Source organism: Homarus americanus, unplaced genomic scaffold, assembly GCF_018991925.1.
Source record: "Homarus americanus isolate GMGI-L3 unplaced genomic scaffold, GMGI_Hamer_2.0 scaffold50281, whole genome shotgun sequence".
NCBI classification, from domain to species: domain Eukaryota; kingdom Metazoa; phylum Arthropoda; class Malacostraca; order Decapoda; family Nephropidae; genus Homarus; species Homarus americanus.
The window spans coordinates 5204873-5221375 of record NW_024742338.1 but is presented as its reverse complement, the minus strand read 5'-3'; the positions used below and the strand labels follow the sequence as shown (position 1 = coordinate 5221375).

Here is a 16503-nt window from a genome sequence, read left to right as displayed (position 1 = left end):
ACGAAGGTCTTGGAAGGTAACTTTTTCCAGAAAAGACCAGATTCGTCCATGTTAAACACCTGGTCGTCACTGTACTGTCCTTCCTCCATAATCTCACGTAAAAACGGAGGAAAATCTCTAGCCGCCACACGGTCAGCACTCGCTTCCTCACCACCAATGTTGATGTTGGTGATCTTGTTCCTCTTCTTAAACCTATGCAGCCAACCAGAGGAAGCATTGAAGGGTTTGGGCTCTGCAATTCCCAGTTTACGTGTCACTGCTGCGTATAGCTCACGTGCGTACTCCTGCACTGAGCGCGTGTCCACCGCCATGTTGCGTCGCGCCTGACGCACCAAATAACTCACCAGCAAATTTTCCACTTTTGCCAGCACCCTGTTCTGGCAATACCTGATAGATGAAGCACCTGCAGACTTTGTGATTTTCATGTGCTCTTTGATCTTGGCTGCATCCTTCTTGATCGTACGAATCGTAGATTCGTTGACGCCATGCTGGCGCGCGAGATCAACTTGCCGTCTTCCTTTCTCCAAATCTTGAACAATTTGGTACTTCATCTCGTAGCTTAATGAACGTCGTGTCTTCTTTGGCTTAGTGCCGCTGGGTCCAGGTAAGGAAAGGTCTCTCTCTGGGGGCGGTGGTGGTCCGGCGGAAGCCATTTTACGGAACAATGGATGCGCGTTAACCCGGGGTGGCCTTGAGGGATGAAACTGCCGCGGCTAGGTCAAGCGTCGTCTCTCCTCCCTCCCTCCCTCCCCGGGGGGGGTCACGTCATAATACTTTAAGCCAATTACAGCTAGCAGCAGAGGGGGTAGGGATGCATGGCCAATCACAGTCCGATACGTCATATGACGTCAGTGATAACCAACAAAGACACACTGCGCAACCTTACCGCGCCGCTTGGGTGGCGCGTGGGGAAAATCTAAAAATAGCGTCGCGCCGGACACTCACCGCGTATATGATGAAAAATTCCGCTCTGGCAAGGCACCGCGTATATGATAAAACGCGCTAAGTGAAACCGCGTTAGGCGGGTTAATACTGTGTGTGTGTGTGTATATATATATATATATATATATATATATATATATATATATATATATATATATATATATATATATATATATATATATATATATATATATATATATATATATATATATATATATATATATATATATATATATATATATATATATATATATATATATATATATATATATATATATATATATATATATATATATATATATATATATATATATATATATATATATATATATATATATATATATATATATATATATATATATATATATATATATATATATATATATATATATATATATATATATATATATATATATATATATATATATATATATATACATACATACACACACAGTATTACCCCGCCTAACGCGGTTTCACTTAGCGCGTTTTACCATATATGCGGTGCCTCGCCAGAGCTGAACTTTCACCTAACACGGGTTTTTTCCACATATAAGCGGTGAGTGTCCGGCTCGAGAGCTATTTTTAGATTCGCCCCACCCCCCACCCTGCCTGACTGCCTGTTTTAGCTCATAAAATTCATACAAATTACCCAGCCAGAATATAATTTACATTGCTGGAATTCTTATAATTTGGTGATCATTTTGAATATAAACATCATAGATTTTGCATTAGACATACAAATTTTAGATGTAAAGTTTATTCTGAGTAAATATGTTATCTTTTGTGAAAAATATATGACATTTATATTCAAAATATTCCTGGTCTTACAAGGAATCCAGCAATGTCAATTATATTATCCTAACTTTAGTTTGAGGTATTATTTATTACTAAAAGGTAAATATTCTGGTTTTCCCACACATCTGGTGAGACGGTTGGTGGGGGGTGGGGGGGAGGGAGGGACCGAACGACCATCTGTTACAGTGAAGAATATTTTTATTTTTTTATTAACTAAAGATATTTGTTTTAGCTCATAAAATTCATACAATTACCCGGTCAGAATATAATTTACATTGCTGGAATTCTTATAATTTGGTGATCATTTTGAATATAAACATCATAGATTTTGCATTAGACATACAAATTTTAGATGTAAAGTTTATTCTGAGTAAATATGTTATCTTTTGTGAAAAATATATGACATTTATATTCAAAATATTCCTGGTCTTACAAGGAATCCAGCAATGTCAATTATATTATCCTAACTTTAATCTGAGGTATTATTTAATACTAAATGTTAAAAACTCTTGAAGGGAGGATTGGTGGGGGGTTGGGGGGAGGGTTGGGACTGACCACGCGGTTGGAAGAGGGGGGGAAGGCAAGGTGGGGTACTTTGATTGACAGATAGTGTCGTGAAGAATATTTTTTTTTTTTTATTAATTGAAGATATTTGTTTTAGCTCATAAAATTCATACAAATTATCCGGCCAGAATATAATTTACATTGCTGGAATTCTTACAATTTGGTGATCATTTTGAATATAAACATCATAGATTTTGCATTAGACATACAAATTTTAGATGTAAAGTTTATTCTGAGTAAATATGTTATCTTTTGTGAAAAATATATGACATTTGTATTCAAAATATTCCTGGTCTTACAAGGAATCCAGCAATGTCAATTATATTATCCTAACTTTAGTTTGAGGAATTATTTATTACTATACCTGGTTTTCCCCCCCAAATTTCTCAGAGGGAAGAGCCAGCGAGTGTAGTGTGAGAGGGGGAGGGAGTCGAGTCCATTATTTGAATGGACATTAACTTGGCGACTGTATTTCTCTATTTCTCTTAAGTATTAATTGTGTGCATGTACCATCATAAAATTAAGATGTTATTTTTACTACAACATAGTTATGTGTCTTCAAAAAGTGGAGTTTGGGGGTCGGGCTGGTTTCTATTGGAATTAATCCCATATGTTCTGTTGTTCACTTAACGCGGATTTCACTTAACACGGGACCCTCTGGGTTCTATTGACCGCGTTAAGTGGGGTACAACTGTATGTTTATATATATGTATGTATATATATATATATATATATATATATATATATATATATATATATATATATATATATATATATATATATATATATATATATATATATATATATATATATATATATATACATACACACACACACACTACAATAATCACATCGATATGTTTACAATGTTTATGCATAATAAATGTGAAAAATATTTTTGGGGTTTCAATTAACCATTAGTCATGCCTACAAAACAATCTTGATTCTCTAAGTGCATGTGTGTGTGTTCAATAATGAGTAACTGATTCACATTATTTTGGTAAATAAAGAAATGAAAAGCAAGCACTTAACCATATGGATATAGATACACGGAAGAAGGGAAATAAGGATGAACCATGGTTTTGATGGAAACAATGTGCTCTGGGACGATGCTCACAATGACGAATGGAAGAAACGTCTTTATGAAACATCTTACCTACTAAGGATAAAGCTTAATGTTACAGAACACACACACACACACACACGCAGTGTAACTTTGTGTGATGCGTTGCATGACTTGGGGTGGCTTTGAGCGAACCATACACTTGATATTACAATTTATGTATACTTCCTGTCCATGATTTACAACAATAACTGTAGGGTAAAAGTTACAATATTATACTAATAACACTGTCATGTATTGATACTATGACTAGTTACCAAGATACAGAGCACGATGAACATAACATGATAATGATAGTGAAGCCTGGAAGGCTTCATATCATAACTTAAGTGTTCGTGTGTATGTTGCCCAGTGAGAGTTACCATGGGCCTCCATGTGCCCAGGTGGGTTGGTCAAAGTATTACACTATAAGTGTGTCAAATGAGGAGTGACTGATCCACATGTAATTTAAGGTTTTTGAAACATGTAGTTAAATTAAACGCGATTTTTATATAGTTATGCGAATTATGGGAAAATAAAAGATATAGATGGGGTGTGGTGGAAGCATCGTGGTCTGGCACACACACACACAAGCGCTGTAAACGTTGTGTGAATTCACTGGGTGGTTTGGAAGTGTTTATTTCCATTCATACTTTCGTAACTACAACCTAAGGTAATTTTTCTTCGTGTTCATATATAGTGAAGGTAATGCAGAGTATAAAATGCCATATACAATACTTAGACATAATGTCATCTATGCAGCCGTACTATGACTGTGTGTGTTCATGCATGTGTGCTTCGTGATAGTTAGAGTGGGCCCCCGTCCAGAAAGGACACTGTACTAACCTCCAGCACCGACCCAGGTGGGCTAGAGAATATGGTTACGACTGAACTTATAAACTAACCCTTAAAAATAAACATATGCTGTAAAATGCTCAGGATTTCATCTATAAATATCCAGAGAAATGTTTATTATACATATTCACAAAATAACTTTCATAACCTCATGCATATCATACACAAGTTTTTAAAATATAAAACTAATTACTGCAATAACAATTTCACACAACAATAAAAGGGGACGGATCCATTTCATTAAAAGCTGCCTTTATGCACCGGTCTAGGAACAGCTGCACAAGAAATCGCTACCAATCAGATTATTGATTCGTCGACTATCTTTCTCTTTCAATAAATACCATACCATACCTTTTCACCACCCCTCATACCATTCACCACGCCCCATACCATTCACCCGCCCTCATACCATTCACCACCCCCTATACCATTCACCACCCCCCATACCATTCACCACCCCTCATACCATTCACCACCCCATACCATTCACCACCCTCATACCATTCACCACCCCATACCATTCAACCCCATGCCATTCACCACCCCCCATGCCATTCACCACCCCCATACCACCCCTGTACCATTCACCACCCCATACCGTCACCACCCCATACCATTCACCACCTCATACCATTCACCACCCCCATACCATTCACCACCCCATACCATTCAACACCCCCCATACCATTCAACACCCCCCATACCCATTCAACACCCCTCACCATTCATCACCCCTCATACCATTCACCACCCCCATACCATTCATCACCCCCATACCATTCACCACCCCATACCATTCACCACCTCATACCATTCACCACCCCTCAAACCATTCACCACCCCTCATACCATTCACCACCCCCATACCATTCATCACCCCCCCACACCATTCACCACCCCCAATACCATTCACCACCCTCATACCATTCACCACCTCCATACCATTCACCACCCTCATACCATTCACCCTCATACCATTCACCACCCCTCATACCATTCACCACCCTCCATACCATTCATCACCCCCCATACCATTCACCACCCCTCATACCATTCACCACCCCTCATACCATTCACCACCCCTCATACCATTCACCACCCCTCATAACAGGAATAAACATGTCCAAAAACACTTATTCCTTTTTCAAATAATATATAATAATATTAAGACTTAAAAACATTCCTAACTACAGTACATAAAAATACTAGTCAATTTTAAATATAGTACTAAGTCTTTAAGCATGAGCAGTTTAATTTTCACATTGACGCTCAACATGTTCTGACATATTACAGCAAGTGAATGGAATATACATTAAATTTCACCTGAACAGCTTTGGCAGTCAACCTATATTAAGTTTTCACATCTAATATCAGAGTTTTCCCACTGAGGATGATACTCCAGATATATATTTTTTTAAGGCTTAGGATCAAGGAGCTAACAGCTTGTGAATTACAGTACAGTAAGTCATTAAACAAACAAGACAAACTAATTATAAAATTAACTTAAAAGATAAAAATTTTTGTTAGATTGGATAAATTATTATTTTTTCCCCAAAAACAATTTAGAAACGCTAAGATATTAGTTGAGTTAGTTGACAAGGTTGCTGCCAATTTCATACTGAACTCTTGAAATATGATAACTAGTACGGTATACTATACTGCAGTAGGGTTACCTATGTGCTGTACTGTGTAACTTGAAAACTTTACATATTTAACTACAATAAAGACTAAAATAATATTTATTACAGGACAAGGTGATGGAAACTACTTATGCAGGGGGTCCCCGGAATACAAACGGGTGCCGTTCCTGAGGACGTTCTCAATTCGGATTTGTACGTAAGTCGGAACACGTGCTATGTGCATACAACCGTACTTACAGAACAATGTTTAAAATCCCATTATATCATTTAAGACAAAAGAAGAAACAGAATGACAAAATACAGTTAATAAAAATAAAAATAAGTAATCAGGTAAATAAAATACAGTACAGTACTGTACATTTCAAGTTTAACCCCATTCATATCGGCGGACATTAACAAGTCGGGGACCCCCTGTACAAATACAGTATAGTCTCGATTTATGCGGATTTCATTTACACGTTTGGTCATTTACCTTGCCAGACCGACAATTTTTATTTACACGGTATTTTCCATCATTTACGCGGGAAGCGGCGCGGGCAGGGTGCGCACAAGGTCGCCCAGTCAACAAAACATTATGGAGTTTTTCACCCGCCACCCACCACAGCCAGCCCAAGTCAGTGATAGTGAGGATATGGACTTTGAGGAGTTTGACAAAGAGGCCCTGCAAGCCTCTGTGGTGGATAGTGATACAGGTGAGGGCCAATAATCTGCTCTCTGCCTCAGAACCAACCCCCCATCCCCGTGTACCCAGCCATCTCTTCTACTAACGTAAGTGTTAAAAAACCTAATATTATTGATACAGTATTTCTCTAAAATATTAATTGTGGGTGCATACCAACATAAAATTAAGATGTTATTTTTACTACAACATACGTATTGTGTCGGAAAAGTGTAGTTTGGGGGTCGGCCCAGTCTCTATTTCAATTAACCCCTTATGTTCTCTTATTTCGTTTACGCGTTCCTCGTTTTACGCAGACCTCCACTGGTTTAATTGACCGCGTAAATCGAGACTATACTGTATTGTACAATATCATAACAGTACTGTAATCTATACAAAAGTACTTATAATACTGTACATTATATAATTACTTTCCAATTTTAGGTAATACACCTGGGCAAAAGAATAATGTTAGGTTTACATGATCCAGACTCCCAGAATTTGGAGACACTATGCTGGCTGGAAAACCATCCTCAACCATTGTTCTTTTCTGCAATAGTTGATTCAGAGGAGTTAATACTCAAGATTCTTTACAGTACTGGTACAGTACAGAATATCAAAATGATAAAAAGCTGCAGGCATTTCCAAATTCCAGGAATACATTTATGTACCACAGAACCTTTGTTCAATCCTTAGATCTGTCATTGAGGCATTTGATTACAAAATTAACCATCTAAAAAAAGTATTTCAGATGATTATTGAAGATTTCTACAATATTTTGGGAATTTACAATAATGTTTCACTGTACAACATTCATCATCAGAGTTAGACACAGCAACAGATATGAGATTTGTAGTGAAGCGGAGTTAGCGGTGCAGTCCACTTCGTACCGAGCATTCAGAAACTCTAAGCCTGGGAAAAAAAATATTTATAAAAATTTATTTGTTTAGCATTTCATAAGATTTATGAGGAATAATGTAAAGCTTGATCCATAATTTTCCAACCACCTCTACCAATATCCAGAAATGGAGGATTATCATGGAAATATGTTACAAACGAGACCACAGATGATGGTTACGTAATCTCACACACCTTGCCTCTACACTTGAAGATTCTAAATACTAAAGGCAGGACCGAACCAATCAGGCCAATTTGCTATCTATATACCTCTGTACTGTACTTCTCATAGTAACTAACACTGTACCATTGAAAGAAAGACTGGAAGCAAGAGTTACCAAGCAGCCTGGCAGATAAGGTACTTAGGCTCCTTCTAAGCGACACGCCGCCACATGAGCCTAGTCTTTTAACATTCATATCTCAAAACATCAGTTTGGCATGACCTCATACCTTCTAGGGGTTTCTTTCTTGTTTTGTAATTCTTATACTGTATATGTGATATTCTGAAATTTTAGAACGGAAAATTACCGATTTGACGAACGGGGAAACATAAGTGAGGCAGTCGTGAGCACTCATACCGCCTGGCCAGTCTGGCAAAGCTATTGTTAACAGTGCACCAGGCAGGGAGTCGGGAACTAAGTGACCAACTAGCGTCATGCAAAATAGGAAAACGTATTTTATCAAATAAATTCATACACCATTGACGAAGTTAAAAGCCAGCTGTAATACAGTATGTTACATAAGGTATCTTGGATAATATTCCATTTGAAAATATGTTACGTGTCCCCTCAGTAAATAATTTAAATATGAGAAGAATGCCGTCCTGCAGTCATGAATTATTAACATAATTACCGGAAAGCCCGAAAGGACGTTTGTGTCCGGAAAGCCTGCCCCTGGATGCAGCATGAGTGAATTGAAATGTTGATGGCTCTGGGAGACAGAAATTCCTAAAGTGCTAGCGAGTACTGTATGCCCACCGAGTATCAGTGCCAAATCTTCGACTAGGTGTCTTCATCTCTCTTCAACTATGGGTGTTTGTGGTTTGTTTAACCATGTCCTGGTGTGAGGTCTACGGTGCTGATAGTTGAACTCACACTTTGGATGTGGAATTGTTTTTTAAAGGATTGTTTTGGTGCTATGATGTGATGGAACTTGACGGTAATGGTGTATTTTGGGCTAGTATTGTTGATCACAGGGACGGTGGAGGAGGAGGAGGAGGCACTCGTGAACTCTGGAGTAAAGTAATAAGAATAAACGGGTGAACCGCCCCCTGATGAGTGGTTTCTCGGTTCTCATATAATTTTGGGTCTTATGTACAGTAAGTTCTCGCTTAACGTCGGGGTTACGTTCCCAAAAATGCGACGTTATACGAAACAACGTTAAGCGGATCAATTTTCCCCATAAGAAATAGATAAAATACAAAATTTACATTCCTGAGCCTCCCTTTGCCCCATGAAATACATTACATATACATAAATTAAAAGATCCTTGTGTGATGCCTGGTAAGGTGCTTGTATGCATTACTATAGTCACATTCACTGAGATGTATAAGAGAAAAACTTAAAACTCCTCTATATGACAGATAAATAACATTAGGTAACCTTGGTTGGTCAGCGGGCTGGCGCCAGCTGTCATAAAAAATCTCCTCCCCTCCGAACTTCCGGCAAGATTGAAGGTTGTTTAGGCTTAAAGTCTTTGTCTTATAAAATAGCACAGACTAAAGTTAACAGAATATAAATTGCATTGCTGGAATCCTTGCAAGACAGCAAATAATATGATATAGACATCATATATTTTGCACAAGGGATAAAAATTTCAATTCCTAAAGTACATTTAAGTACTGTACATGTTTTTTAACTTATCTTTCAGTAGATATAGTAACTTTCATTTATTTTTCTCGTTTACATGCACACACCATCCTAAATACATATTGTGAAAAAGGTAAATGAAATATTTGTCCTAAGGGAGAGAATGATGCTCTGTAGTCCGTGACGACTTAGTACAGAGACACTGGGACATTAAAAAAAATTTTGGTCTCTTAAAGTTTAGCAATGTAGTACCGCAACAACATTAAGCGGGCCGACGTTAAGCGAGGACGTACTGTATGTGCATGCTGATTGGGCTCTGATGATCTCAGGCCGTTATGATTTATCCAAGTTTTTGTGTAGGTTATTAGTTGCCATCTTGGGTCTTTGTGCAGTATATTTAATTGAGAATGTGGAAAATCTCCTACAGATTTAACTAATAATTTTCTAGTAGTTAATATTATCTTTTGAGGTTTTCAGACCACTATGCTATTTTATGAATACAGTACAGTAGAACCTCATTAAATCTGACTAATTGGGGCAGACCCCAGTCCGAAAAATGCGAAAGTCCAAGAAAACCAAATACAGTTCAGTGATATCCCAGTTAGCCGGAACAATTGGTGCAGAGCACTTCCAGGAATGAGAGATTTCCGGGTAACGAGACGACTCTCTCAAAGCCGGAAAAAATCCCTCATCCCCGGAATTTTCCGGGAAACGGAAAAATATTCTTGGAAGTTCCAGAAATTGTGCCCGATTTTTAACTCTCGAACCTGGAAAAAAATTCACCCATCCCCGGAATTTTCCGGAAAATGTGTCCCTCGGAAAATTTCAATTCCAGCTATCGGAGTTCCGGGTTTGGGGGATTCCGGCGAACAGAGATATTACTGTACATGGGGCAGTTGGGGGGGAGGAGGATATAACACTGATTATCTGAACTGTTTAAAGAAAATTAGTTACAGTGAGTTCTGCTATAACGCGTGTTTTGATAACGCGAATTTGCTCTAACGCGATTTATGAATTAGGAACGATATTTGTATAACGCGAACGCTTGTTTGCTATAACGCGATTTTTGCTTACTCTTTCTCCAATTTTGTGGTACAGTGGGGTATGCTATAACGAATCTAATTGGTTCTAGAACCTTGCTCCTTACAGCATTCGTTCGTTATAGGATTAATCCGTTCCAGGCCCCCAAATACAACCACTTAACACTGAAAAATATAATATAAAATTTTAAAAATTGTAAAAAAGTGCATAAATATGCATCTAAACCCCTGAAATAAAGAATATCATTAATATTTGTAATAAAAAAACAATAAATTAGAAAAAAAAAAAATTAAATAATGTTCGTTGTAGGAGTTTCGTTCGTTATAGCATTCTCAATTTTATAGGTAAAACCGTTCGTTATAGGAATATTCGTAGTAGGATCCATTCGTTATAGCATACCCCACTGTATTAACTGTGAATATAGTAAAGAAGAATATCAACAAGAAGCGTTCTGGTGATAGAATTCCCGGTGATGATCGTAAAAGAAAGGATATAACACTTGAAGAGAAGCTCGATTTTATCAACCTCAAAATCACCCTTCTCCCCCATCAAGTAAAGTGTTACATTTACTGTATGATTTCATTATTAGATATGAATGTAACATTTATTTAGACTGTGCTATCCTTTGTGTTAGGCTAACTACTAAATTTTTTCGATTTCGAGTAATCTGCACCTAACCCTATTTTCTCCATAAGCCCTGTTATTTCTATTACGCGATTTTCTATAACACGATATTTTACAAGAACACAATTATCGCGTTATAGCAGAACTACCTGTATGTTATTACTGCACTTCAACAACTAAGGTCATTAAGTGTATAACAGGGTTATTAAAAGAATATTACATCAACAATAAAATAAATATGAAACAGAACTCTCTGGGTTGAAAATCAGACATTAAGTCAGGTTGTCACTGAGATGATTGTTATTTATTGTAAAGTGTAACATGTAAGTAACCATAGATTTGTCTTGTGAATTTAGAGATAACTGTATACTGTACAGTACTATAAAGATAAAAATAAGAACCAATAAGCGTAGGAGTAAAGTGGTCCTTCGGTTAACGAACACAATTGGTTCCACAGAGTTGTTCGTTAACCGAATCTGTTATTTCAATGGGATATTGGGTAATTGGTTCCAACTCACAGAAAAAGTACTACTGTACATACAAAGTACTGTATACCAGTAATAGAATTAACAAAACATTAAATATAAACTAAATACAGTACTGTACTGTACAGTATACTGTACAAAAATAAATAAAAAACAATAGAATACAGGGAAGCCTCGGATAACAACGGTTCGACCAACAACTTTTCATATTTGATACCCTTGATATTTAGGACCCAATTCAGTTTACATCCTTATTTCATTCGTATTTACGTCCAAAATATAATAAAAAATAAATAAAATTACATTTTCATATAAATAATAATTAAATCCTGATATGTAGTATTAAAAAAAAAAAATTACTGTAAAAAAATGAAGAGTGCCTTGCACAAAAAAGCTGCCTTGCTAATGGGTGGAAAACAACACTCTGAGCTTGGCGAGCCTTTTGTTTTCACGCATATGGAACAGGAACTGGAGAAAAATTTTCTCAGGTTTCTTACAGCATTTTTGCATCCCTATTCAACATGAGCAAGAGAGCAAGTGATGGTAGTGTTGTTTCAAAAGCTAATAGAAAGTATCTAAGCTTTGCCAAGAAACTAGATGTGTTAGAACGATATGAAAAAGGTGAGAGGTCTGTGGATATTATATGGAACAATGAACATATTTTCTGAAGTGGATCCATTAACAGAAAGCCTTAAAATTTAAATAAATGCAAAACACCTCTACATAAAGATGTATAATGAGAAAAGAGAGCAGCTGTGCAAGGTTCTTTCGAGAGCTTTATTATTTGAATGCCTAAACCAGGGGTGGGCAAAGTGCGCCCCGCGGGCCACATTTGGCCCGCCAAATTATTTCTGTGGCCCGCCACTGCATTTGGCAATCAGAAAAAAATCCTTATTAATTACAGAAAGGACAATTTTGGAAGTTGGGTGGACATAGCAGCAATACTGGCTCGTCGCTGTTAACCTGTGGCCCGCGAAGTGTGCCACCATTCATGAAGTGGCCCTCCATCAAAAACAATTGCCCACCCCTGGCCTAAACCATCCACTTCAGCATCATAAGCAGCTTCAACATCAACTTCAGGTTCAGTAACAGTTTCAGCAACAGCTTTATAGAAAGCTACAGCTTCAGTCACAGTTGAACCTACAGCTTCAGCCAGAGTTGAACCTGATGACTTCATCATCTGAGTAAAAACTCGCACAATATTCATTGGCTGTCCTTATGTTTTAGACTTTACTGCCATTGGTGAATAGAATTTTAGTTTTACATTCGTAAATATTATTTAAAACATATATGAACAGTAAATAAGTGTTGCTTTCATATTCATATTTTGAGAAATGACGATATGTTTTCACATGTACGCACTTACTGTTCATATGTTGGCGTTCCCAATCGTCTCGCCTTATTTCTTTACCATTAGTGGTTAGCTATTTCTAGTGTTCCATTTTTTAACATTAAATAGCATTACTTAAAACATACACACAGGTATTCAATTTTTTTTTTAATTAAGTTCACTACAGCTACAACCAAGGTATTATTTTCTTCAGTTTCTTATGTAGAACCATCGTCACTCACGAAAACAATGCCGTCTTGTCTCCTCGTGTGTGTTTTACTATTCTACGTATTATTAATGAATTGCATTGTTCATTTCACATATATAAACATGAATTCAATCAAATACATATTCAGTAATAAACAATAATGAATCTTTTGTACACATTCTTAAGATAAATGACGCGGTATCCTTAAATGCGCACGTATATGTTGGCATTCCCAATCCATCTCTTTTTTTTTCTTTGCCGTTAGTGGTTAACTACTTCGATTGTTCCATTTATTAACATTAAATAACGTTACTTAAAACAAATACCGTATATTAATTTTTTTACATTAAATTTACTACAGCTACAACCAGGGTGTTATTTTCTTCATTTTCTCGTGTAGAACTATCGTCCCGGACTCCCGGCTGTAAACACAAACGAAAACAATGGCGTCCCATCTCCTCTTGTGTGACCATATTATTACAGTGGTCCCTCGGTTAATGAGCACAATCCGTTCCAGCAGGTTGCTCGTTAACCGAAACCATTGTTTCAATGGGTTTTTGGGTAATTGGTTCCAGCTCACCGAAAATTGCCTAAATTCAACAAAAAAGGTAGAAAAGTACACTTACTTTGAGGTGTGTATGTAGAAGGCTCCTGGATGATGATGATGATGGGAATTAGAATGGGGGTGGAGAAGAAGGAAGAAGAGAAGGCATTGGGGTGGAAGAGAAGTCACCCCATGGCACCATTTCACCCATAAAATTTTAGTTCTCTTGGTGTAATTCAAGATTATTTTCTTTAAATCAACACTGCACTGCATTATATATTGTCAATATGTAAAATAAATTTCAAAATGACCAATAATTTGCTTGGAAACACAGAAAAAAGCGTTTAGTTGAAGAGAGTCTCAAGCAAGATGTTACCTCCACTGAAAACAGAGAGAGACTAACGCCTGTCTGGTGTGTTAACAGGCTGGATGGCACGCCAGAAACTAGTTTCTTTACCTTCAATTATGTTCAATAATTGTTAAAATGACTAAAAAAGTTAATATTAAACTTTTAAAATTATTGAATAGTATAAACTTCTTGATATTTACTAAAATAGTAAGGAATTTAAGCCCTAAAACCGATTACTGTATTGGCGGACTAATACTACAGCTGGTGGACCGCCAAATGCAAGCGAAAACATGTTGAAGTCGGCTCGTAAAAAACTCGTTAATCGAGGGATTGCTCGTTAACCGAAGTTAAGAATCTTATGGAAGGTAAATCGTTAACCGAAATCTCGTTATCCGAGGCGCTCGTTAACCGAGGGATCACTGTATTCATTTATATTGTATAAGGTGCATTCAGAAACATTATTTAAAGAATATAGTTTGCACTTTTCATTAATTGAATTGTATTGTTTTGTGGGGAAACGAGGGTAAAAAGCCACACAAAAGATATGAAAAGGTCACACTTGGAACGCATCTCATTATTATTGCGATATTTTAATGGTAATTAATGATTCGCGATAAGACGATTCACCTTACACTGCAATACTGGAGGACATATTAACGTTGTTATTCGAGGCTTTACTGTACTTTGAGGCGTGTATGTTGTATTATCGGAAGCTTTGTTTACATATCAAACAGCTGATTGTAGAGGCAGTCGATGATGGCATGCCATATTCTCTACAGAGTGCATTGGTTCTAATACCATCTTCATGTTTCATAATAATTTCTGCACTGTATATTATCAATATGTTAACTAAATTTCAGAATGACCAATAATTTTAATGTAAAAATGAAAAATATTCAAGAGACCAACAAAATCGATGTTCACTCCACTGTAAACAAAGTTAAACTGAGAAGCGTTGTTGGGCGATTCAATCAGCTGATGGGTGCACAAAAACTGTTTCCTGTACTGTATATATTATCAATATGTTAACTAAATTTCAGAATGACTAATAATTTTAATACAAAAAATGCAGAAATATTCAAGAGACCAACTTTCTTGATATTTACTTCACTGGAAATGAATGTAAACATAGAACCAATTACTGTATTGGTAGACTAGCCGATCAGCTGATGTGCACAACAAAACGTGTTTGTCGTCAGGATTTCGTTAGTCGAAGTTTTGTTCGTTAATTGAATTGAAAATCCTTATGGGAGCTAATTCATTAACCGAAATTCAATTACCGGGTAATCGAACTGTTCGTTAACCGAGGGACCACTGTATATTGTATGTGGAAGACGAATGTTTATCATATAATGTAAGATCATTTGGTGCCAGGTTGATAAAATATTATACTAAAAGAATCAACTTTCCTGAAAAAAGAATTCCACATTGAACACCAGGAGTCATTGTTTACAAAGAGCAAACAGCTGATCGGCTTACCACAATGTCTGTTTTCAACACTTAGTAAATTAGTACAGTACAGTTGCGTATTTATCATCACTTATTAAATAATATTGTAGGGTATTTATCATCACTTAATAAGTAATACTGTATTGTAGTCTAAAGTATTATGTATCTGCATATACCGTGGTTTATTCATTAATCATTTGTCTAAGTAAGAGTAGCCAAACTGAGTCATCATATAACACTCAAAGGTAGTAAATAATGTTTTTAAGAAGGCATCTTCATTTCAAATACTATACAGTGTGTCATAGTGACTCCTGTTGTAAGCTGGTCTGCTGAAAGCTCACACAAATGCATCTGAGTAAACAACCTTGCGATACAGCTTATCCTTTTATTTTCAAATCCTATTACAAATTACTTACAGTATTGTATTTCTTTCTATAACTGACGATGCTATATTAATCTTGATGAAAAACCATAAGTGACCAATCATATGAGAATATAATACTGAATCAATAAATAAATAAACCTGATGAATGTGGCAACACCTGATCAGCCCCAGCCTGCTTACATACTCAAGTGTTTTTTTTTTTTTTTTTTCTGGTGACCTTAGTATCTCAAGAGTCCGAAAAAAGCGAATTCCCATATATTAAAGTCCGATTATCAAGGTTTTACCGTACGTGTGCCAAAGGGCTGCCGAGATAAGGATCCGTCGGGGGTTCTGTTTTAATGGGAGCGTCAGTGGGCTTAAACTCGGAAGCGTGACCCTCGTCCTCGGCACCTCCAGAGCCGATGATGTCATATCACCCATTTTGTTGTGACGCCCGGTGTATTCAGGGACGTGCACGGGTCTCGTGTAATTATTGGGTCGTTGTCAGCTCACATTGGGACCAGTAACGTATTTTCTTATGTTGATAATAGTGGAGGCTAGCGATGTAGGATGTGTTGAGGGATCAATCACAATGAATTCCTGTCTTGTGCACTTAATATTTTTTTAAGTGCTGTAAGGGTGATGCTGTTTATTAATACAAGTGTCATTACGTGTGCATCTCTTTAACCCCAACCACAGGACCACCAGTCCAGGTCACGGCAAATATTACAGTGGTCCCTTGGTTAACGAGCACAATTCGCTCCAGAAGGTTGCTCGTTAACCAAAACCATTGTTTCAATGGGTTTTTGGGTAATTGGTTCCAGCTCACCGAAAATTGCCTAAAG

The 16503-nt window shown here is 36.9% G+C and overlaps 1 protein-coding gene across 1 annotated transcript in view; it reads right to left on the bottom strand.

Moving 5' to 3' along the window:
- Window positions 1-6584: 6584 nt before the first annotated feature.
- The window catches only part of LOC121876766 (melanotransferrin-like), an 83940-nt gene continuing 74021 nt past the window's right edge, over window positions 6585-16503 (bottom strand). Inside the window, exon 17 of the mRNA XM_042382138.1 lies at window positions 6585-7471. Coding sequence (XP_042238072.1) covers window positions 7359-7471 — 113 coding nt within the window. The 3' untranslated portion in view covers window positions 6585-7358. The remainder of the gene's footprint in view (window positions 7472-16503) is intronic.